Raw genomic sequence first — 25,561 nt, 5'->3', positions numbered from 1 at the left:
TTAATCCTGGAATAGCAGTGACCTCTCCCGGGTAGCCACTTTTCATTTTAAATCTCATGTACTTTAGCCAAGAATGCATACTGGTAAACCTTCAATCTTTGTAATTTCATCTTTGCAAAGTAGATAACAGTACTGTGGTTGATGTAGTATACAGAGAATACCACAAATATCCCAATTAATTACTTCCTCAAGCATTAAGGTTTAGCAACACTGTGTTTATCTGTCTTGCTCAAGTATGTGAAGTTTTAGTAAATTGTTTCATTCRGCTCCAATAAGCTGTGAAATTGCTGGCAGTGAATGTTTGTTACTTTAGGCTCCTCAGGAGGATTTGTAATATGTATTTATGTTGTTTTGGGGATTTCTGTTTATTTTTTTTAAATGTCCTTTCCAAAGAAAAGATGTGGCTGTTAATTTGGTCAGCTCTAAAGGTAGACCTCTGAGATTATATGTGCTGCAGAAGAGCAGTTAAAGGAGTGGAAAAGTCAGTTGAGGCTATTTCTACATAATGGAAAGGGTTTTCCTCTCAGAGGCTTTGGAAAAACTTGCTGGAGGTGGATACCTACTACCGTAACATGATCTTTATTTTTCCCTTTTTGTTTCCTTTTCAAATGTCATATGCGGAGAGAAGTCTCCTCTTTACCGATGGACAGTGGTAAAAACAGACTTTTGTGGAAAGAGAATTACACCCACTTTAGATTTAAAAAAAATCATTCTRTATTTTTAACAGAAGAGACAGAGCTAATTAAGCCACCTCTTTTCATGCGGTCATTTAAGGTCTCATTTTGTTCTTTCTTGCCTGACTGTGGTCTTTTTAAAAGGAATCACATCACCTGTGGGTGGTCRTAAATCATTTCTGCCATCTAGGTTTGAACGCCTACTCTGTTGCACGGGAGCTTTTTGAAGGACGTTTTTCCATTCTTTGTAGAAAACTTTAKTTCCACTGAACTTGTACTATACCAGTAAATCCAGAGTACAAATTTGCCTTCAAACAGTTACCAATATTGTGAGCCCTTTATAGTAGGCCTTATGAAACTCAGACTTCTCTTAGTTGTGTTTTTTTTTATGATTTGAGATTGCAGAGATTTCAAGCTATAACATGTGGAATCATTCTGGACAGCTAGAAGCTGAGAGTTGTTCTGACATACCCATTTGCCTTTACAAACCCAAATGAAGAGGTGCAGGGCAATTTCAGAGAGATTTTGCAACTCATGTTAGTTCCTATATTGTTCTCTAAAATAATAATGCATTTCTGAAATACTGCCTGACTATTCTGCAGGACCTGTGACTGGGGCATCAGTACTGGGCAGTGCAGCAGCTGTACTTTTTCCCYTTGAGTTTATGTGGGAATTTTTTCCTCTGTGATAATAGCCTCTTCAGAATAAAATTGTGATGCATTAATAAAATAAATCCTAGCAATAATATTGGCCCATCAGTTGATCATAGTGATAAAACTGTTCCTACAGAAAAGGCAGAAGTGCTTGATTAAATACTTATGYGTTTTGAAAGGAGGAGGAAATTGCATGAGGATTATGTTTTGCTTTTAATACATTTGTAAATATGAAGGATGTCAAATAATGTTTATAAGAAATAAACACATTAAAATGGTCTAGAGACCTAAGAGTCCCACAGATTGGCTGAAGAGCTCTTTGGCTCCATATTGTTAACTTTTCCTAAGTATTGCAAAGCGAGGGAAATTCCAGCAAGCATTAAGGGTTCTGAAGTGTCAGTATAGCAAAAAAGGATGGAAAAGCTGATCTGAACTATTGACGTTTCTATTATATCCCTTGTACGATRATGTCAGTCTGTAATATGTTGGGTGATTGCCCAGGAATTTTAAAGGAGTAAATACAGTGTTATAAAAAATATGAGTTAATAACGAAATTGTGAGTTTGCTCAATGAAGGTAACTGTGAAGATGTAATATGGGGTTGCAATTTCATATAGTGCTTTAAGTRCTCTTATAAAAGACAACAAAAAAGTACAATACATATYGTACAATACTGTACAATAACAGTATATTAAAAGATTAATAATTGGACAGCAGKCTGATCTAAAAAGGAGTTGTCAGTGGAGGGTTGTTAAGTGGGACTACATCTAGTGGCATTCTTAAGGGATCAATAGAAAGCTCAAAATTAATCAATATAGTCATTAAGGATCTGAAAATAAATACCAAATGTCATCGTCTACACTTTGTACATAATACAGAAATAATTGTTTAAAAGGTAGGGTAGGGAACTTTTTATACATTGCTTTGGATTAGCTACTAGGCTGAGCCACTCAAGCAAAATTTATTTTAATGCGGCTAAAGGTGTGGTCATACATGTCAGAATGAAGAATGCAGATCCTACCTGCGGAGGAGGAAGGGGTTCATCTCAGGAAAAGCGGGGCCTTTGGAGAAGATTTAAGGGTCATAGCAGACCTGATAATTTAACATGACTTCCCAGCACGATGATTGGCAGAAAGGAGTAATAATGTCTTTGGATGTATGAACAGAGAGAACCTTATGCAGAAGAATCACTCCACAGTGGACCATTGCTTAGGCCAGCACTAGGCTTCTCTATTCCCCTATGAGACACCTTCTGTTTAGATGTTAGAAGCAGCTATAAAAAGTGTTCAAGAGTCAAAGCAAAGGGCTCGCTTAGAAATGTGAAGTGGTCACAGCGTTTATTTTAGTGAAGGCCAAGAGGGGCCTAAGGAGAAATTTACTCTCAGTTAAGGGCTGTGTCATCTAGCAGAGAAAAATGTGACTAAAAAGCTATGTCTGAAAGGTGATACCATGTGCACTTAAAGAAGCCAGATCCAGGACTTTTAAGTTCAAAGATGATTACTATAAGGATCAAACTGTATGCACTTCTGGACAGCATGCTGTAACTAAACAAATGATTTCGTTTAGAGGTTTACRAAATGATGCATAATATCTGGGCTATACAAGTGGGCAGACTAAACGATGCAACTGTTTTTTACTGCCTCTTGAGATCATTTATTTTTACGAAAAAAGGAGAATTTCAAGGAGCGTCATTACTTCCTCAGTGTTTGTCTGAGAGAGTCTCCTGTTGATAAAATAGGGACAAATTATAACAGAGCAGTATCAGGTTTTGCATCCTGGATTCTTTTTTTTTTTTTTTTTTTTTTTTTTGATGTTGTACCAAATCAGATAAATAGAAGGGACAAAACTCCATAGCCAGCAGGGTTATGCCAATTTAGAAATGTGCAAACCCTGGGAAAACGTGTTCCAAAAGTTTAGGCAGTAAGAAAATTAAAGAAAGACTTCACTCCTTAAAATGAAACGACCTCAGCTTTGGCCTAGTTTTATATCTACAGAAAATATCTTTATGGCAGTTGGTGCTGAGCACGGCTACAAAGCTGCTTCTGAGCCCAGCTCTGCAGCCTTGAAAGCTGGATCATGTAAGCGTGGTAGTACAGTGCTGCATGGTCCCAAAGTGGAAGGCAGTAAAGAGCTTTGGAGGTGGAAACAGGCAGATCCAAGCAGTGCCTCTGCTAGCTGGCCATGACCGAAAGCTGCAGGTGGTGGGGCTCTGTGGTGACTGCCAGGGCTCCGCGGTGGCCAGTGTGGCCCTTGTACCGGCCCCTAGCACCAGACAGGCTCCAGATGGCTCATGCCTGTGACTCGGAGAGGTGCATTCCCCCCGACCCTGGGAAAGGGCATAATGTAACACAATGCTCTGTGATGTAATTTCTCATCTAGATTAAGGAAAAGTTGCTTTCTACAGTGAAAAAGTAGAACTAGTGAATGAAACCATCAAGCTCCCAATAGTGTGAATTTTGAAGAAGTGCGGGGCAAGGTACTTCTGGTCTTTAGGCACCATCGGCTACTAGTGATGCACACTTTAAGGCACRCTGTAGGCATTTCACAGATGACATTGAAAAGTTAGACAATGTCTTATCTGTGGAATCATAAGAGTATTTCTGTGATCCGATAAAATATGGTACTTTGTCCTCATTAGTTGTGAAGGGCCATGGTTGAGTACAGGCTAACTCTACCCTTTCCCAGCTCTGCTAGACTCTCTTCCCTTGCCCCAGAGCATATTCTAGCCATTCGTTTACATTCATCGCATATTTTTCTGATGTACTCTTCCATGTAGGCTGTAAGTTTCTGTTTTGTGTTGTGAATATGAGAGCTGTGGCTTTGGGGAAGTGCTTCTGTTAGAGTGAGAATTCTTATCTTAGTGGGTAATGTATAAAATAATAAGTAACCAAATGCAGGCCGCAGATTTGTGAAGTGGCAATGTATGCATTTAATTGTATTCATTTAAAATGCTATTATGGTGAAAGCAGTATTGCAGTCTTAAAGCACCGTTTATTTCATTCCATGCAAAGGTACCTGCAGCTTCAGAGTAAAGCTCGCAGCTTTGATCTGTGGGACCGTATTATTAGCAGTTATCTGTGGAAACATTTGGCATGTTTATTTTTAAAGCCAACGGAACTCAAAGGGAAAGTTTTGTTTTTCCTAGTTTCCCCTGAGAAACACTCATTCATCCTGCTCCCTTCCACATTTTTGAACAATTGCCCTTTGTCATCATACCATATCCTCCCAGGCCTGGCACCTCCGAGACCCAAGCAGCCGTATCCGGTTGCATGGTCGCCGAGCAGGAGAACATTGGACGCTCTGGCTCTTCACAGTTGCTCAGTGAAGCAAAGAGAAAAATCTGAAATGAATGGCAAGATTTCACGCTGGTTGTCATTTCAGACCTAAATGTGCTAAAATAACCCCAAGATTCCTGATATATATTCCTATTCTTTTCTCTTCTTCCTTTAACTTTGGTGTTGGTTGTGAGCATGGTCTCAGAGCCTCTGGAGAGGAGGGCAGTGGCAAGCAGTGTCCAGATAATCAACGGGGAGCAAGGAAAGAGGAGAAAGGTGATGGAGAAGAAGATTACAGCAAGGCAGGATGATGCTGAGGTGACCATCAGTGTGTAGAGATTTAGCTGTGTGCAGGAGACCTGGACACAGCACAGTTTGACTAAATATCCTTGGAGGAGTCTATTGTGCATGTGTTATATAATGGATATTTCCTTCAGACTCTTCCCCTCAGTATTATTTGGTTAATAATATTAGTTCTTGGGAATTAATAACGGGATTAATTCTGTTAAGTGACAGAATAGTCAAAATGGGAATTTGTCATCCTTAGAGATCCATTATTTCTAGTACAATATTGTTCCCTAACCCTTTTTGAGTATCACAGCTCATATGTGTATACTGAAGCCATTACGCATGGGAATGAAGAGTGCAGATTGTTGGTCCTGAATTCAGAATCCCACCCAGAGAAAGCAAGGGGTTTCCTAGAGTTTGCACAATGTTCCTGTCATATGCTTTCATGCAGTTAGAGAATTGCATTTAATTGTCTATCATTAATTTTCCTTTCTGGATGTRTTACATGCTTAAATAGTCAAACTTGTAAAAAACACATTGAAATAAATTTGCTTCTTAGTTTCATTTAAAGGCATTAATTTATTAATGATGTCAAGATGCAGTGTGAAATTGAATACTCGTGTTTACACATGTCTAAACACATATATATGTGTTACTGGTGACTGGGCAAGTTGGTATTACTTTTACTTAACCATGCTTGGTTAAGTAACCTAATTGACATGGAATGTTCTGATCATCACTGTTGGTTGAATGTTTTTTAGTTCCTTTTTTTTTTTTGATAAAATATGCTATTTTTGTCAGAGTGAAAACATTTAGAGAAATATGCAGATTTCTTTGAGAATTCCTGAGAAAAGACTTTCCCAGATGAAAATGAAAAATATCAAGGAGTTTTATTTTGGAACAATTTAAGAATTCAGTTTGTAATTAAAAAATTAATTTGGATTTATTCTATTGAAGAAGAGGAGAGAGTAATGCTGTATGAAACAGTCTCCTGTAATGATATGCCCCAGATCCAGGTTTGAAATACCAACAGTATGAGAGTTACCCTATCCATGAAGACGACACAACAAAACTTCTGTAGCTGATTTCATACTGTGAGGCTACACATACTAAGGCTACAGATTTTGCGCAGTCCTATTAGTGAAGAGATCAGACAGACACAAGTGTGGCTGTATTTTTTTTAATGCTATACTATAGCAGTGGGTCATTTACCTAGGATTCTGATAACACCATGTTATCCTCCTTGAAGTACCCTGTTCTGTGTGGAAGCCATTTCCAGGCACACCTTCTCCCATAATTTCATTTTAGGTAAGCTGGAGAKAGAGGCTTTGAATAGGTGAAACACAATGTCTCTGGAAAATTGGCTGGACCATAGGTCTCAAAGGGCAGCAGCGGACAGTGGTTCAAATCCCACTGTTAATAGTGGTTTTTCTCCAGGGTCCGTTCTGGAACTAGGACTGTTTGATGCTGTCTTTAACAATCTGGATGATGGAACAGAAAGCACCCTCCACAAGTTTGCAGAGATGCCAATTTGAGGAGAGTAGTTGAGATGCTGGAGGACTGGGCTGCTCTTCAGTGGGACCTAAACAGGATGCAGAAATGGGCTGACAGAAGCCCTCAGGAAGTGCAGCACAGGCAATTAGGGAGGAATAACACYTGCAACAGCATAGGATGGGACCAGCTAAGAAGCAGCTCTGCAGAGGAGGACCTGTCTGAAGGAGTCCTGATGGACACTGGGTTGATGAGTTACAGAAGTACCCCTGCAGTGAAGAAGACCAACCGTGTACCAGGCTGCATTCATAAGAGTGTAGCAGCTTATCAAGGGAGGTGATTATTCTCCTCTCTGTGCAGCACTTGAGAGCACATGCAGATCGTTGTCTCAAGTTTTGGGCCCCTCAGCATGACAGACCTTGCCATGCTGAAGCAAGTCCAGTGGAGGGTCACCAAGATGGTCAGAGGACTGGAGCTCATGGCGTAACAGGAGAGGCTGAGAGAGCTGAGCTTGTTTAGCTGGAAGAAGATCTCGGGGTGGAAGGAATAAGGATCTCAGGAAGAAGAGCTTAGGGAGATGTTGTTACCATCTTCAGCTACCTCACAGCTGGTTACAGGGAAGACAGTGCTAGACTTTTCTCAGAGGAAGGATAAGAAGCAATGCCCGCAAGCTGCAGCAAGTGAAATTCCAATTAGATATAAGGAAAAAATTCTTCACAAGGAGGATATGTAAACTGGAACAAGGTGGCAAGACCAGTTGCAAAATCTGTCTTTGGAAATACTCAAAAGCCGACTGGACCGGGTCCTGAGCAAACTGGTCTAACTTTAAATTGGCCGTGCTTTTCAGGGGTAATTGACCACATGACCAAAGTCCCTTCCATTCTAGATTACTCCATGATTGTACAATTCTGGGTCTTCCCATTGCACTTATTTCCGCCTGTAGTGTATTTATTCTTAAACACCCTACAGCAAAATAGTTAGCAGGACTATTCATTTTTATTAGTTACCATTTTAATGTTTTAGGGGTTTTATTTATTTTATTTTTATTTTTATTTTTCACTTCCACTATCTTTAGGCATTGTCACTAGTAACTGTAATCTTACTAACTGTAAAATGTGCAGGTGTTTGGATTGGCACAAAAGACCATGAGACTGTGCTGAGAAAAGGGGAGGGTCGCATAAGTGAATTTGGCTATAGGCTTGCAGAAGTATTTTATGCTAAYGTATCTTTTTACACATGAATGTCTTGAATGGAAAATTGTTTTCTGATCTGCTAAATTGTTCAAATATATTTTTTCTTGCTCTTCACAAAACTCAAAACATTGAGTTTTCCCAAAGTTCCTTCTCTTGACTTACCCATTTAAGCAGAGTGTAATATCATCCATGTAGGATGAAAGAAGAGAAGAAAATTACATGACAGGTAATACTTCAAAGTCAGGGAAAATACATTTTTTTTTTTGCTGAGCTGGTCTATGGGGCATCTATCGCAAGAAGTGTGAATTCTGATATTAACCATACGGACTTCACGGTAGAGCATTACTGARGTTTTTAAATTCGTGTGGCAAAACAGACAATTGTAACATGTTTTGCTTTTACCTGTATTGATTTTAAATTCTACCCTCAAGAGGGTTACACTAATAAATACTATCTTCTCCATTGAATAATGGAAGAACAGATCTAGATTGTATCTTTCCAATACTCCTCCCTGCCCCGTGTTGTGAGAGCTATCCTTTCTCCCGTGATTGAAAGAAGAACTGATATTTTTGTGTGTAAATACCTCCAGATTTGTTAAGTAAACTGTTCTTATCTTAATAGTATGTCACTGCAAGTAAATTAACACCGTTCTTACGCACTCAACCTTTCACTCTCAAATGCACTCAGGCAAGCAGGCAGATAGTGTATTGCTTTCTCTACAGGACTTCCTGATAGGACTATTCCTATCAGCTCTGCTCAACAGAGCTAAAATACTGTCAGTAAAAATGTCGATGATAACTGTCTTTCATCTCTATCTGTCCTCTCTTACTGAAGATGATTCTACTTGCTTTCAATCATGACAAAATGCTGCCTTTTTTTTATTTCACTGTTTTATTTATGATGTTGAGCTCAAGTAGAACATTTGCATTTGTTCCATACATGTGTTTCTAGTAAAGCTGTAGTGATGAAAGGCTTTTTGACACAGGGGATTATAAAACCATATTGGCAGGCATTCAAATCTAGTACCTTAAAATGAAGCATCAGTCAACATATTTCTGGCTTACTGCTATTGTGATATTTCGTAACCATCTAGATCTTTCGTCCTACTCCCCCACTCTCTCAGCTCGCAGGAGATGTTCAGCTACCTGATCATTTGAGAGATCAGGTTTAGAGATAAGGGAACATCTGGACATCTGCTGAGCAGTACAGACCCGGGATTTTTTCAAGCTGCAAATCTAGGGAATGCAGCAGGATAATCTCATTCAGTCCATAGATGTTTGACCTACTGATAGTATGGTACCTCCAAGTGACCTGCTAGATATGAGAGAGAGATCTTTTACGAGCGCATCAGATGAAATGTGCGATAGGACCCAGAGCCAAGAAGGGATATGGATCATGTCTTAATTCACATAAACCTGTATTAGGTACTTACACAGATTAAAAATTGGTAGGCACCCTTGAAAAGAGAGTAGACATTTACAGCCAGAGATTTGATGGGAAGCTGATAGGCTGTGGGAAGCATTGAGGACAGGAGCACGTCTTACTGCCTAGCCCACTCTGGAGCATCTACATCAGCAGCACAGCTTCTGGGAAAAGCCTTTCAGTTACTTGGCCATTGCCTCTTGGGATGCTTCTTGTGAAGGTGCTTCCACCCTTTCTTTCAAAAACAGAAGAAAAATCCATCTGGGGAGAGGAGGACAGAAGGAGAGAGGGCTGCTTGCCGTTATGTAGCAGATCAGTGGCTTACATCCTGCTGTGTAGGAGAAGCAGTCTGAGTTCAGGCAGAGATTTGTTCACATGATGCCTACAAGCACCTGCTAACAAGCACTTGGGTGTCTGCTCTGCACCTCTGATGTGAGCCACCATCCAAGCAAGCGGTGATGACTCCTGGCCCCCTGGGGCTGTAGTTTTGGGAATCGGCTGGGAAGGCCAGTCCTGGACACCAGCCCCTGGCTCTGAGGACAGCTTGTGTGTTAGATTTTGCACTGAARGTTTGTTGGATGACATGTGTGCACAGCTGGTTTTATTCCTAGATATATGTATACAAGCAGAAAGTGAGAGACTGAGTAAGCAAAATGCAGTATGTAAATGCTAATGTTGCTGTGCTGTTTTGACCAACACCCCAACACCAGCATGGACATCCTGAATTTATAACATACCCTGGACACCCTGAGGCCCAGGGGCCAAGGATCTTAAACTCCTTCTCCTCTAACAGATACATCCAGACAGAGCTCTCGGATTTGGAGGGAAATTCTGTATATAGAGGGACAGGTTGTTGGATTAACTCAAATTCTGGGCCTGGTGCATTTTAAGACATTATTAAAAGAAATCTCTTTAAAGCTTAGTTTTGATAAAATCTCATATCAGCAGAATATAAAATGCGGTAACACCAGCAGAAAATACAAGTATATGATAGTATTACATGTGTGCAGGAAGAGTCTGGATCCTAATTACTGTCTCAGTTTAGCATTTAATTCCCTGCTGAAATACATCATGCTTTCAGAAAGAGAATAAAAATTGAAAAAAAAAAAAAAAAGAAAGAAAAAAGAAAAAAAAAATTGTTACTCCATTATTCCTTCTTGGATTCTCTTTTTTCACCTAAGTTTAATTCTGCATTTCACAAATACTCTTCTGCTCTCAGGCTTTTCTAATTGTGTGAGTCTYGGTGCTGTCAGTACTGCAGTCGCATGTTGCAGAGATCACTTGTAGCCAGCCTGGTACCCTGTAAAGCTTCACATCTGAGTGGTATTTTGTTCAGAAAGGAATAATGTGGTTTTAGATACTGAAGAATTTTCTTTAGTCTGTTCTTTTTAAAGAACAAATTTAAAAAACCCTATAAACTATAAAAGGCTAAAAGTGAACTATAAAGAGGCAAAAGAATGGATGATAAAAACATAGTTTAAAAAGTTAGTCTCCATAAAAGACCTAACAATCAAATTTATAGATAGAACATGGAAAAAAGGGGCTATTTGAAACCATAGTGTCATCATGTATTTTTTAGTATTGAGCTGTAAAATCAAGGTCTGAGCTAAGTAACTAATAAATTATGTTTCATTTAGATGGCATTTAGTGGCTTCTCTTCTCACTGATCATTGTTGAAGGATTATCAGTAATATGTTAGTGCTAAGTCTTTGTAGCCCTTGACGGGGAAAATTCACGCTATTGATAGCAATCGCTCGTGTGTCACCAGCAAGCTGATAGTGGAAAACCAGGCGCGGACGTGGTGAGCAGACTGACTTAAATGCCGAACGAGTCCAACCCAGCCAGGGTTGGACTTGGAGCTCTTCCCTCGCTGCCCTGGGCTGTCCTCGCCAGCACGTGGGCTCCTGGGTGCCTGGCGTTTTTCTAGCACAAAGGTCTACCAGGACCTGCCTTTTTCTTTCCTGCAATGCCTTTCCTGTTATCAGTGTTTGAGAAGAGGGCCTGCCCACSTGGAGGGAGCAGTTATGCGCCAGATTAACGCACCTGGGAAGAGGCAAAGGAAATACTCCGTTTCTTTCAGACAGTAACTCTAAATGATGCTGGAGTATGCGGCACCTTACAAATCCTTTGCTCTTCTTTGCTGCTCTCAACTTTGGGATTCTTCGGAAGCCGTGTGATGTTTGAAGTCTAGCAACAAAGGGTATTCGCCTACTTGTTGAATTGCAGCTGTCACTAGATCTTGAAAGAAAACAGAAGCATGTATTATTGAAACATTAGGCCTTTGATTGCCTTCATATGCTATTAATTTCACAAAAAAAAAATTGCCAATAATCTTGCAAATGAGCTTTTGCCAACCAAAGCAGACTTCTAGTTCTGCCTCGTCTCTGAAACAGAGTTTGCTGTTATTTTTTTCCTCCTTGAAATGAAGTAATGCCTAATGAATATTATACAAAAATATAGTTCATGTGCAGAATGGAAACTAGATCTTTTCTAGAGGATTTTGACATAGCCATATTTTGTCTGCCCTTGCAGTGGGAGATATCAGTGCTGGAATTGCAACAATCTGAAATAAATTGTTACAAGTTCTAGAATGTCCCTATCAAAGTAAATGCATGTTGGAAAAAGGGTCTCCTGAGGGCAGAGGTGGTTGTTCTGGTGCAGGGATTAGTAGAAGGCTGAAAGTAGTAACTTGGCTGTAACACTGGGATTTGCCACTGAGGGATCAAAACTCGGACTTCTCTATGTTAAATTTTGCAAGGAAAAGGGCATGTAAGCTGAGTTCTCAATTACTCATTTGCAGCTGATGTATGCATCCATTCCTCTGAAATGGATGCAGATCTGTCTTCCAGTTTAAAGTCCATCTGTCTCAGTGGTGCTTTTTACTGAATTGTGTGACACTTAAGTCTTCTGTCCTAGATGACTCACAGTTTAGGGAGGGGGACTGAGATGGTGGGAGAAGTTAATGTATTTTAAAGTCATGCATTGCAATCTTATTGATTTGTAAGCCATAATATACCTTTATTAAAATCTACAGATGATACTTGATATGATAAAATGTGGAAGTGCTGGCTTTGGGCTTTGAAGGCCAGAGGAGGTGTAAGTCATTTTTGGTATCATTGAGCAAGGAATTGTTTATCTGTAGGCACTGAGTGTAGAACTTAAGGTGGTAATGACCTGTAAACTGATTAAAGTGTTGTGCTGGCTAAGCAATTAACATGATGGCTTTATACATTTTACTGCATTAATACATTATCTATTAAACTTGGGTTGTCACATTTATTTTGTCTGTATTTAAGCTTGTAAAAATGCCTATAGTCTATTATTAGTACTTGTTTAAAACTTGAAATAAATATATTTAGACCAAAATTTTCAAGCAGAGTGTTTTAAAAGCTAAGTTCTTGAATTCATTCTTAGTCATCGAACTAAACAAAGCTTAATTCTCAGAAGTACTTAACAGCCTTACTGGATTTGATAAAAGCTGTGAAATTATACAGAGGTTGCTCTCAAGATCAAGCCAGGGATAGTAGAGAAAAGGGCTGACAGAGCATAGAAAATTCACAAAGGGAAATAGGAGAAAACTCCAGAAAGACATGAGTAAGGAAAAGAAGCAAGGGGCAGGCATAGCAGTAGTGCTGATAGTTGCATCTGTTTCTTTGCTCAGTGATAGTGAAAATGACTTCATAGTCACTGATATTTTGTTGCTCAAAAAGGCCCATGTTTTATATTTTTTTTCCTACTGGACTGTTGCTGTAGATTAAAGGGATTATTTACATCTCAATTTATTTCTCAGCCCATTGACCGTAATTAAAGATGGAGTTTGGCACTCTCCAGAGACACTGCTGGAGACTTGGATCTTGCCCAAGAAAGTAGATTAGATGTGGTGATTGATTGGGCTCAGGCATGGTCTCTTCCCTGTGTTGTGGCAACGAGCCAAAAGACAGCTAGTGATAGGTGCTCCTTTCACAGCTGCTCACACCGTGAGAGTTACCTTACTGTGAGAGTAAATCCTTTCYCTTGAATAAACCCCCTCCAAACTTGCCTGAGTTTGTGATGTATGCATGCTCTTGGTAGCCCAAAGTGAAGCTTGGAGAAGGCGGTATGCCTTGCAATCCGTGCCCCATATTTATCTTATCATGGTGTGTCTGAGCCTACGCTGGGGAAAAGCACAGAAAGTGGTTTCTTAGAAGGGTCGCACTCTGTCTTAGGGAGGGAATTAGAAATAATGTTCAGAACCTTTACTTCAGTATTTGACCAGGGCTCTGTGACTCCTTTTGAGTTTCTTAAGAGCTTTTAAAGCTCCTAAAGCCAAACAGAAATGCCCCCGTAAATCTAACAGAGGCTCACTAGCTTCCCCTCCCTCCCCCCCACTAAGCCAGAAAACAAAAAGAAAGAAATTTATGGCTGTGCCCAGCTTCTACCACAGCATTGGAAAAATACGTATTTTTTTGATTGTTTCGGGACAGGAAATGGCAAGCATRCTCTCTATTAGGATAAGCTTTCAAGACCAGAGTGTCTTTTGAAATTCTTTAAGCATCCTGTTGCTTTCTTAGATGCTCTGAAAAGCGACACTGCGCTTTTAAGATTTTGGATTTCTTTGGCTTTGCATTGACCTTGTGTGTGCTAGATACTAAGGAGGGTGCACCCTGTAATACCGTCGAAAAATGCCCAACTTGCTTATTCCAAAGCACCTTTTTCTTCAAATCAGAATGACGTCATGCAACGTGCCTCACAGGGAAAGATAAAAGGTCCACGCTAAGGACCTAACAGRCTAGGGCTGTTTCCGTTATAGAAAGCTATGCTGTTAGAAGGGTAATATTACTGAGACTGGAGCATATACATTTCTACAAAGGTCTTATCAGAAAAGTTTCTTATTTCCAGAAATGAAACCTGGTCGGGGGGGTGGGGGGATAAATAGAGAGAAATTGCTTGTAAGAACAAGAAAACTACATAGGCTAGCTTTTTGTCATGTATTCTGTGGCTGTGTGTTGTTTATAATTACTACTCACTGAATCCTTGTTACCTAGTTGTTTCTGTTGATAATATGAACCCCTTGGATGTTTCACTTATGTGATGTCCTCCAGAACACTTTTTGATTAATGAGGCCATGCTGTCTGTGTGCTATGATGTGCCAGAAATGCTTTTTCATTATGCAGATGCATCTCTAACCTTAGACACTTCTGCAGTATAGAAGTGTCAAGGTGAAAAATGGTAGATATACATAAAAGCTGCTTGTGGAACTTATTTCCTCCATCAGAATCTACTTAATTAGGGCCATATAATTGATGTAAAAAGCCACAGAAGTAGTCTCCTTGATTTGAAGGATATTTGAGTGCTTCTCTCAAACCTGACTGCCATTGCAACCTTTGAGCTCCCTTTTAGATACCAGAAGCACTTAAATATGTAGGCTGTATCATCAGTAAATGGTTGAGAAACTAGAGGTAGTAGGTTTGGTAGATTGTACAAGAAAGAAATTGGGTGAATTTCCAACATAAAAAAAAATCATTTTCCAAATTTCATTTGGGTAAGTATTTAGTATTCTTGTTATGTGCTTACATTCTAGAAAGTCTGAGATGTGCCTCTAAAACAGAAATGTCTTGTCTCTGTCTTACTGAAGAAAAGTCTCACAGAGTGGCTTTTCTGTGTTTGCAGGGCTGGGAGCAGAAGGGGCTGAACATGTGGCAAAATTAATAACTGGGTAGCATTCATACTTTCATCCTTAATTAAAGCCAAGTGGGTATGTGAAATACATTTCCCCAGGGTTGTGGTGGGGGAATATCCACACATGTAATTAATCTAGCTGCTGGAAGTCACAATCTTAGCACCAAAATAAAACAGAAAGAGGCACCAGTGAACAATACGGGCACACTCCAACATTCATTGAAGTCAATGGGAAACTTGTCTTTTGACTTAAAAGGACATTAGGCTGAACCTTGCAAGATCATACTAAAACACTGAGAAGTCATTAAGCACATATTCTTGCCATACAGTAGTAACAGAGCTAGAAAAACTATAGGTGGATTTTAATTAAATCAGCTGCCTACACTTTTAATTGCTCAGTGCTCACAGAGTTGGTTGCATACAATTGGATTAGGTGGTGATTTGCCTGATGATTTATTGTGTTACGCTGTTGCTTTATGGCATAGGTTTTTATAGTCTTGTTTCTGCATATATATATATATATAGTGCTCTCGCATGCTAATAAAATCCTCATTTAAGTTATTACACATGATTTTCTGTGAGGGAGGAATTAATAACTTCTGTGAGTTTTACTATTGTTATTTTGTAAGTTTGGTATGGTCCAATCCCTACCCCTTGGGGTGGGATTGTTGAAGGGCATGAAGTCATCCTGCTCTCTTCCCTTGAGAGGACTGGTGTGCTTTTTAGGCGATGGGAACAGGGTCACGTAGCTGTCCAACTTCTGTGTGTCACTACTGCTGCTGTCTCTGGAGGCGATTGGTATTTGTTTCTGAGACCATGGTGGTACCCATCACTCCAGACAACCCAGAGTCTGAACTTTAGGTAGATCAGGCTTCCACTGGATATAGGGGATTGGCAGAGTTTGGTAACAGGGTAAGGAAGTCAGGAGCTAGCTGGATGCATCAGAGTAGAGGAGGGTTAAACATCATCTAACCTAGTCTCTGGTGTTATTCCCCAGTCTCACCTGATGATTTGTGAATTAGCCTTAGTCCGGTTTCAGGAGAGGTCTGTGTCTAGTCAAAGGATTAACAGAGGGCAAATGTTTGCCTTGAGACAGATCAAACAGGGTCATTGGAAGACCAGTTAGTACACAGCTCTTCCACATCTGGAAGATGCTATTTAAATGGTGTTGCTTTAAAATTACTTGTGCTTGGTAGGCTGTGTTCAGAGGACACTGCTAAGAATAATTTAGGTTGCAAGTCAAAGTTGAGGAGTTGGACCATTTGAAGATTTGTCATGGTTATTTAAGGTATTTATCACCTCAATTTTCTGTGTTGAATTCACATGAAATATTTTAAGAAGCTAAAATTAAAAGGCAATGCTTGCCCCTGGAAAGGTAGCATGTTCACCATATCTTTTTTTTTTTTTTTTTTTCCTGGTAAATTGGCATTTGGAAGTCTAGACAGAACAGAGTGCAATTAGCAGTTTATCCTTTCACAGAAAAAGAGCCTCAGGTTTTGTGTGTTGTGGCAAATGGTATGAGTTTTGTGGCTTGAGCTCAAACAACAAGAAAAGATAATCAATAWTAAAGATTCATTCCATTAATCAAATAATGGGGCCCAATTTAATATGTCTGGGAGATTTTTTTTTTTTATAATGAAGCCTAGAACGTAGAAGCTAAAGAAACTGAAACACTTGCTGTAATTCCTGGAAGTGTCACTGCCCTGATGGTAGGGAGAGTTACAAATTTTGGTTTCAGGAAGGACGCCGTTAATATAGGAAGGCTATATACGAATGGGGTCCTTCGTGCCGGAAGACGACTTTTCTTCCCCCGTATGTTTTCAATTTTGTTTTATAGCCACAGCAGTACCTTTAGCCATTCATGCATTTCATTGATGCTGCGAAAAAACCTGAGCAAGATAGAGTTTTCTTTTTTTAATGGGTGGAGCTAACCAGAAGTGGCCTCAGCCTAAGTCTAGGATTTAGAAGCCCCACAGATGAAGATTTACTCTTTGTTTCCAAATTTTGCAGCAGTAATGGTAACACACCCTAATTTATTATATCTTTTAAGAAAATATTTTGGTTTTATTGAAAAATATTTGTTTTTACAGCTGTAGCAAATGTGCCAATGACTTTAGTGGAACCAGGAACGGTCCCAGAAGAATACCTATTTTTTTGCTGACTTTTGTTTTTTTGATCTTCTGACTTGTTTTAGTATAATGTTCTTATTCCTGTTTGGCACCAAGAAAAATGAGAGGCATGGAGAAGCCTACTTCCTCTCTGCAGTGTTGTGATATAACTTCTTGCTGACCTTGTTATGTATACAAAAATCTGCTTAAATAAGACTGTCACAGGTAAATTTTACGTTCATTTTATTTTACAGAAAAGAGTCAAAGATGTGATATCTCCAATTGTATTTGAAGCAGCGTACAACCTTGGAGAACATGTGATAGAAAGCGGAAAAGAAGAAAAGGAACTGCCTGCTCTCAAGCCCGTTCTCCGTTGGAAGAAAGGGCAAAAGATAGCGCAAAGGAACCAGGTCAGGTTTGCACTATATTATTTCCCCTAGGAGGCTCGTGGCTGTCCGATTCTGCACTGACAGCAGAAGCAGACGTAAAAAGTGATTGCAAAGYTCAGAGGGAGGTTGGTAGACAGCACAAAGTGTTGGTGTGTGCTTGTTTCAAGCTGTTTGTGCCAGGTGATGAGAGACTGAATGTGCTAAAGGATGAGAAAAGTCCTGGTTCCTCCCTTTCTGTTGGAGGTTCTCTGTGATGCTCTTGGAAGAGTTACGCTGGAAAGAGAGCTGGGGACATGGCTTCGTTCTTCCGAGAGAGTTGGCCGCAGGAGAGGATGCGGGAACTTGCCCTTCTGCATGCAGGAGAAGGGGTGTACGTCTGAGGGACAGAATTAAGGATAACTTGCCCGGCCCACTGCCCTCTTTTCTGAGGGCTCTTCGTGTCTCGTCACGTGGCAGAGGAAACCTGTTTCTGCTATTACTATTGCTGGCCACCCTACAATAGGATTTCTTTCCCTTTCAGAGAAAGGAAAGCGTAGGTGTAGCTATGTACTGACGGAGTTCTATTTTGCTCCCAGCCGGTCCAAAAAAACCCTTTTCTCATTTTGGTAAGAGCAAGAGAATTCCCTGGACTCTGCCACTTAGAGAGTATAAATCCTTCCTCCCTCCACCCTGGCCACCYTTTTCACAAGAAAATGTAATGTATGTGATGATGCTGCATGTCTGTCTTGACCTCACTAATATCATTTGAAAAATGGTGTCAGTTTTGGCAGRTTTCTACAGGAGTGATCAGGGCAGTGCTTATGAAGGTATTAAGTTCCTTTAGGGTTCATGAAAATAGGCAGTCATATTGAGTAGAGAGAGCCTGTTAGTGGCCATTTGAGGGAAAGGCTGTAGTTTGAGCTTGGTCTCTGGAGACACAGGACAATCTGCTGAGGAAGGAACCTGCAGCCCTTCCACCCCAGAGCAGAGCATCCAGCCGTAAGGCTCAAAGCTCCGTAGGGAAATCCAATTTCTTCATTCTGTGGCTTGCCATAGCTCYTGTTCCTTAGAACTGCAGAAAAATTCAGCTTGCAAGAGACTCTTGGAGATCCAATTCCTTGCTCAAAGCAGAGACAGCTTCAGAGTTAGGTCAAGTTGCTCAGAGTCATATCTAGTCAAGTTTATTTTCCAAAACATGCTTATAGAGTTATGATCTGGCATTGCTTATGAATATAAAACTTTGTTATTAAAAAAATAAAAAAAATCTGAAAAGCCTGTCTGGAGTTTCAGGCTTTTATCAGTGGATTGTGAGATCTAGTTTTTAGCCTTGGAAAGCTTATCATCGGCAATATATTAAGTGATGCTTTGATCATTATCTACTATATTTCTTTCTGATGCTACTCATAAGGATATGTTATTCTGCTGAMGTCTGCAGGTCCCTGAATACTACTGAAAAAAAAAGTAACTAAAAGAGATCACTTTAAAAATCTTATTCAAAGAGATTTGCCTTGTCAGCTATCCAGGTGTTTTGAACTGTATTTGGCTATAACCCTTATACTTAAAGAAATGAATATTTTTTGAAGTATGCCTTATTTTTATAAATGAATGAATGAAAYTTTAATCTGATAATTACTTATTTTCATAAAGAGGGATTTGTGTGGCCATTAAGTATCTAAATGTTATATTGTTGCAAACATGATGGGAATTCTTATTTCACATATTTATATACTAAATTTTGCAACCTGTACAATGTGGTGAAAATCTTGAGTCTTCTATGAGCTGAACTGCTTGTGTGCTTTAGCATCAAGTTTAAACGTAAAAGGTCCTATCCAACCCTGCAGGCAAGGTCTCAGGTCTRCATTAAAATACCTAAATGTTGAGATTATAAACAGAAACAAAAATATGCTGGGAATTTCCCTGACTTATTTTCTTGTGTAATTTGGATGAGAAGGAGTGAGTTTAACAATTCTCTTCCATTTGCTCTCCAGATGTTGTTCACTTAGCTTTGCAAGAGAAGGATTTTGACAGGGGGAGTGACTGGAAGCATGCTTTCAGCTGAGGAAGTGGGCAGAGCTTCAGATTTACTGTGACAGTCACGGTGATAAAGCCTCGACGAAGTAGCCTTGGGGCATAGTGACAGAGTTCTCAAAGGCTAGTTTCATGGGAAAATCCTTACTTAGCATTCTCTTTTAGGCTTCTTGTCATGTTGAAAATAGAAATTATTTTTAAAGACCAAGAGACGTGGTAGGAAGCAAAGTTTATGTAATAAAGGATTTACATTTTCAGAGACTGTAATGATTCTGGAGGGACCTTGCATTGCGGCAGTCCAGTTTAAGACAGCTTTAGTGGGCTCTGTTTTCACAGATCCAGCACACKCTGAACATCAGGTTGTGGTAGCATTAAGGTGGATACTCATTAAGAGAAGCAGAGGTATTGCATGTCCCTTTTGAAAACAGTAAGATGGATGTGGGTGGATGGACAAACGTATTAGTGCTAGTAATGAAGTCTTTTAATATAGCTAGTGATGTGTGGTTTTCAAAAATCCTAAATTCTGTTGAACTAGTAAGAGGTAGCATTTTAAAATCTGAAATGTTGCATCTGTTGCTTCAAGACAACGGTCCCCACTGCTGACAAATAAGGAGGTAGGAAAGCCACCCAGTGGCCTCTTGAAAATAGAGTTAGGGATTATCTTCAGCTTTGTAGTTCTTTATAAGATTTTGCTCCAATGCATTAAAGAGTCATCTTGAAAATAGTGTTCGTAGGTAACCATCAGTGGGAAGGTATAGCTCTTGCTGATGGCATAATCACATAAAGGGTTATGTCAGTTATTCATGCCTTTTATCAGTAATATTTTGTTTACGAGAGAACAGTCTGGTCCTGTACTAATTGCTTAGACCAGAACAGAGCTGGAGTTGTAAAGGAGTGGATGGATGGAGGATGCTCAAAATGCATTTATTTGTTGGTCATCTTTATTGTAAAAGAAGGTGACTTTTACTGTAAGGCACTGCAAAATACTTGTATTACAAAAAGTAAAACTATGACTGTTCATTGAAGGAGGCTGCTTCTGTTTCTAGATGAATTGTCCTTGAAACAATCAAAATATGATAAATAATTTGAACTTCTGATAGATCTGAGCAAAATGTGGGACTTTGCATATTGCCCATTTTTGATGGAAAAGTAGCCTTGATACTTCAAAAGGAAATAATAGTGTAATTAAGCTGGCCTGAGGGACTGTTTGGCCCAGGTTACAGTAACAATTGRCTTCTCACTGACTTATTTTCTCAGTTTTTGTGAGTTCTTACCAGGAACTATGGTATAAATGTTTGGGAACAAAAGCAAATACTTAGGGGTCATGTGTACAAGTCTATTGATACCTGCYTTAGCAACTTGTACAATTTTTGGGTGGAGACTGGCTGTGTGGAGAAGATTACAATTTTCCATATTGCACGTGGCCAGCCAGCTCAGTCCTGCTGAAACAAAAAAATCGCTGATGGGTCAAGATTGGGTGGGGAAACAAAGATTCTGCTTTTTCTGTGTGTATTATGAACTTTAAAACGTCCCACCCTGAGGATAACTTTCCATTAGCTTCCTTCTTGCCTCCCAAATCCAGTTGCTACCTCTGTCCACTGGAAAAAACTAATTAATCTTCTTACTTCAGGAAAATTAATGTGTATTTAGAACTTTGTTTGGTTTAGTTTGTCATAAGTGGTTTGTACTATAACATTTATTTTTGTATACTCACTGTATAAATACATGTCAACCAAGAAACAGAAAGATCTCCTGCCAAATACAGTGGGGATTTGTTCTAGTAATATCCAGTAATATAACTTAGAGGTCAAAATGTGGCATGCTAGAATTTTTTGTTTTAAATACTGCAATAAAATCACCTGCTGTTGTGTGGATGAAGGCACCCTGTCGGTATAGGAAAATATTCTCGGTAGAATTAATTGCGTCAACATCTTCAGGACTTCAGGAACAATCAGTCATAAAACTGCTTTTAAGTTGCAAAAAGAGGCAGATGTTTAGGACATTCTGTTCCCAACTGTACTATGGACTCACGTTGAGAGCTTAGGTATAATGCTGCACCTCTGGGTGAGTGAGGCTAAGCTTTTCTAGGATAAAGTAAACCTCACCTTTCTAAAGCAAAAGACTTTTGGGGGAAATAGTTGTTTGAAAAGCCAGTTAAGTATTTGCACATAAATACATAAGTTTAGTTGACAGGTAYGGTAACGTATAGGAGGATTTTCATGAAGATGAATTGTCAAGACCTTTAGTAATCTTGGTTTTCTGCACAAATAATGTCATTCTTTATTTACAACATTCTTCCCTTCCCCCATCCACCCAAACACACATCTCGTGCTGAGGACAAGGCAATGGCAGAAGTAGACAGYCTGAAATGTGGTGTTTGTGTATACCATGTGGTCTGGGTTTGTCAGGTACCTTCTCCAGAGCACAGGAGACTCTGTGCCAGGTCTCTTTGGGTAAACCGAACTGTGCCTGGGGACATGTGTAGGTGTGGGGATGACATCCCCTATCCTGGGAAGCTGCTGGGATGGTTCCTGCCATGGTTTTAGGCTAGGCTAACTGTTGCAAACTCTTCCCAGGATCAAGAGTTAGGAGGTTTGAAGGGTCTTTTCTGTTTTGCACATCTTCACCCTGTTTTAGAGGCCAGTTTAATTTACTAGTAGAGCTGTAGCCTCAGTGGCTTAGTATACCTGCAGGTAACTGAATAGATGGAAAGACTGAACCTTAATTGTCTTATTCTCAGCCACAGAGGGAAATCTTGGAGAGAAAAAAGCAATGAGTCTAATTGCTGCTGTTGTAGATGAAACTTCATGCCGCTGGACTATCTTTCCTCTTTGGGCAGGCTCCCAAATTCTCTCCTACATTTGTTCTTACAGAGATTCATTCTGCGCCACCCTTCCTACTTAATTACCACTGTTTTCCCTCCGGTTGGGGTGGGATTGCTAGAAGCGATGAGATCCTCTCCTCCTCCTGCCATCCCTTTGGTGGTGTCTGTCTTTCCTCTAGACATGTTTGGTCAGAGTCAGCRTTTAACTGGCAGGGACCGGGTGCTGTTCATGCCAGGAAATCTGAAAAAGACCCACCCTGAGCGTGTACTGGATTAGGCTGAGTATTACATTTGCCTACTCTTTTTTCTTAAATGGCAATAAAGAGGAAAGATTTATGACTCTGGAAGAGATTCAGAACTGAACTAGAACAGCAGGTGTCCAGATGTATTGTATCTCTGAAATGTTTATAATTAGCAAATTTGTTTAAGTAAGAATTAGTGGAAATCAGTGCCTCTGATGGTATGCTTTTTTTTTTTTTTCCTCTCCTTTCTTTTCTTTTGTACTCATTCTTAAGCAATGACAAGCTTGGCCAGGAAGTGTCCAACTTTTTCATGTTCCTCTTTAACAGTAGAGGAAAAACAACATAACTGAGTATATATAAGGTATGTTTAATCTCGAGGTTTAGATCTCATGGGCTTCCTAAAAACCAATGACTGATATCACATGCTAATAAAAATATATACATGTGTGTGTGTTTTTGTATGTATGTGTACACGTATATGTGTGTACCTATGCATATATACTTGTATACACCTTTATGTGTAGGCTATGCACATGTGCCAGAGTAAGGTCAGAGTAAAAGATAATCTTATTATGTGGTAGAACTTGAATTATCTGTATTAATTTAAAGTTCATAAAATATATAGGTAGAGAAAAGAGAAGTGATCACATGAGCATTTTCAAAATGAGCCAACTTAAAATGCTTTGGGGCAATTTCTATAGTTCAAAATAACAGCCTTCATTTCATTTCGAAGCTTTTCTGTGGATGAAGAATTGCAAGGGTAAGAAAAAGGGAAAATTTTTAGTTGTATATGGAGTTATAAGAGAAAATTATAAGAAATTTAAAAAGCAAATCAGTCAAGTGACAGCTTTGGGAAACCAGGCTTCATTAGTTCRGTTTGTACATTTACAGCAATGATGTGAAGAATCAGTAGGGTCAAACTGGCATGTTTAACATTTTGAGAGCACATAACATAATAGTTTGCTGAAAAAGTTCTCAGTTCAGAGTATCTCCATGCCACAAAATCCTTCTCAGTCCAGAGCAGCATTCATAAGGACAAAACTGCTGAAGCACAGGCGTGCTTTGGGAGAGGACTTGCGCGTATCCTTGGGGTTCTGAATGAACTAAGGGGGGACGTGAACTGCCTAGCTGCCGCTTTTAAAAACTTTTCTGTGTTTCCAGCTGACAAAACAGTTGCCGCATTTGATTATGTATTTGCATGATGAGTAGCAAARGCTTTGACTCCTATGTTAAAATGTTTAAATATGAAAGCATTGTGGGTAAAAAAGATTCATCTTCCACAGTTCCAGATTTAGTAGTAGATATAARGGCATTTAGAGTGGGGAATGTTCCTGAATATCGTTAGAAATCTCTCCTAAGATTATATAATTGAATTATTTTGTAGTCATCCAAAATAAATGGAAGACCATTTAAGACAAGACAGGAAAATATATTGAGAGCTATGCTCCAGAAATCCATCCTATAATGGTATTGGGAGATGGAACAATTAACCCAAAAGATCCTTCCTGCCTATTGTTCCATGGATTTATAAGGTCTGAAGTCTTGTAAAATGAGAACACTATTTGGATGGTTTGAACTGTTAATGATTTAAAAAAGAAAAAATTGCCTCAGCCTGAAAAGTGAATGAGTCAGACTAGAAATCTAATAAAGCTCTGAAAGACTGGGGGCATATTTCTATTGCCACCAATTGTAAATCTTCACCCCAGGAGAATATGAGGACAAAAGATTGCATTGTTAAATCCATTCACTGCTGTGAGCAATAACTGGTATACATATGCTTATTAATTTCTGCTCATTCTCAATGGCTAACAGGTTCCATTCCTGATCTTTTGCCTACGGCTGATCTCCTTTGGGAACTCCTTTTCCTCTTACATTTGAATGCCCTCTCTCACTTCGCTCTTGGTACCCACCARCCTCACTTTTTAGCACATGCTGAAAGGTACAAGTATCAGGCTACAGCTGAGATGGAGGAGAAAGGGTTGCAGTTGGCCTTAGATGACTTGACAAGTGGCAATGAGCTAGTCGTGAGCCTTAGGCCCAGAGCTTTCCACTCAGTGAAGTGAATTGATTTCCCTCTGGCCTTCTCCATTTGGAGCAATTCAACTCTACATGGTTTGCKCTTACATAGCTGAATAAAATAATTATTACTGCTTAGTTTGTGTTTTCATATTCTAATACACTATAAATGAGCATCTGTTTTCTTCAGGGGAAAACATGCTCCCCACAAAGTTTGTGTGGGAGTGGGGGAACTTCCTAGCTCATCTCAGTTGCTTTCACCTWTTTGGCATTGACGTGGCTATTTGGTTTAATTCTAGGATTCTCTTGAATGCKTATTTCTCACATGATATTCCTTCCTTTGTCATGCATTTTCTCTGGAGATATTGCAGAAATAATGTGTTCTTATTTTAGCCAGCACATCTGATGAAATCCTGGAAAATTTTTCAGGATATTAATTGCTTTTCTAGAGGGAATTTAAATCAACCTTTTTGTACTTGGCTCAGYGGGATGTTTGAATGGAGTTTTTCCATCAGTAAATAGTGAAACAGAGGATGATGTCTAGGTAGATTCGGTAACTATATCTGTGATCAATAGGTATTGGGTGTCTGCAGGTAATAGCTTTATTTTGCAGGCAACTTGAAATTTAAAGCCAAAATAAATAAGTTAGAAAGGTCTAAAATCAGGCTCCTGTATCTGTGTTCAGGCACATTAATATATATGTTACTGCTCTGTAAAATGGTAGAAGAGGAATATTTTTTTCCTAGAAAAAGCAGTGAGATTTGCTTATGGCTCCATATTTTTAAAAACTGGATCACATATTCTGGTCTCTAAATAAGGACCCAGGAACCTAACCTCTTACCAGATAATGTGGTAATAGCCACACAACATCAAGATCTAAGTAGTAAAGAATTGCTAGACTAACAAACTCCCTTACCCTACRTCCTTGAAACAGATGTGCTTTTGTTCATGATTTAATTGCTAAGTCATCCTTACATATACCATACGGTATGGTGACAATTTACATGAAATCAGTGTAGATGTTGGAATACTATACTCTTAATACAAATTATTTTGAATAACCTGATTTATTTCTACTGAAGTGTATGGCAGAGTTTAGGAAGCTGAAGGAATGGATACTCAGTTACTGAAGGCCAGCTCCGCTACCTTTTCCTTTTGAGATGCACTCTTAAATATTTGTGGACTGATTTGCTGTTTCAGGTCTGATCTAGGGTGAATCTAGCCTGGTCATTTTTTTTTCTTTTTTCTCTCTCTCTTTTTCCTTTTTTCATTTTTTTTAACCCAAATCAGAAAAGGACCATGTTTTGAAGAGTTCTTTCAGG

General features: G+C 39.4%; 1 protein-coding gene across 1 annotated transcript in view; it reads left to right on the top strand.

Moving 5' to 3' along the window:
• The window catches only part of ITGA9 (integrin subunit alpha 9), a 221,860-nt gene that overhangs the window by 98,851 nt on the left and 97,448 nt on the right, over positions 1-25,561 (top strand). The window contains exon 16 of the mRNA XM_085304035.1: positions 17,016-17,171. Coding sequence (XP_085160161.1) covers positions 17,016-17,171 — 156 coding nt within the window. The remainder of the gene's footprint in view (positions 1-17,015; positions 17,172-25,561) is intronic.

This window comes from Rhea americana, unplaced genomic scaffold (assembly GCF_003343005.1).
Source record: "Rhea americana isolate MKP2758 unplaced genomic scaffold, rheAme1 scaffold_100, whole genome shotgun sequence".
NCBI lineage: Eukaryota > Metazoa > Chordata > Aves > Rheiformes > Rheidae > Rhea > Rhea americana.
This window is presented reverse-complemented; position numbering and strand designations above follow the sequence as displayed.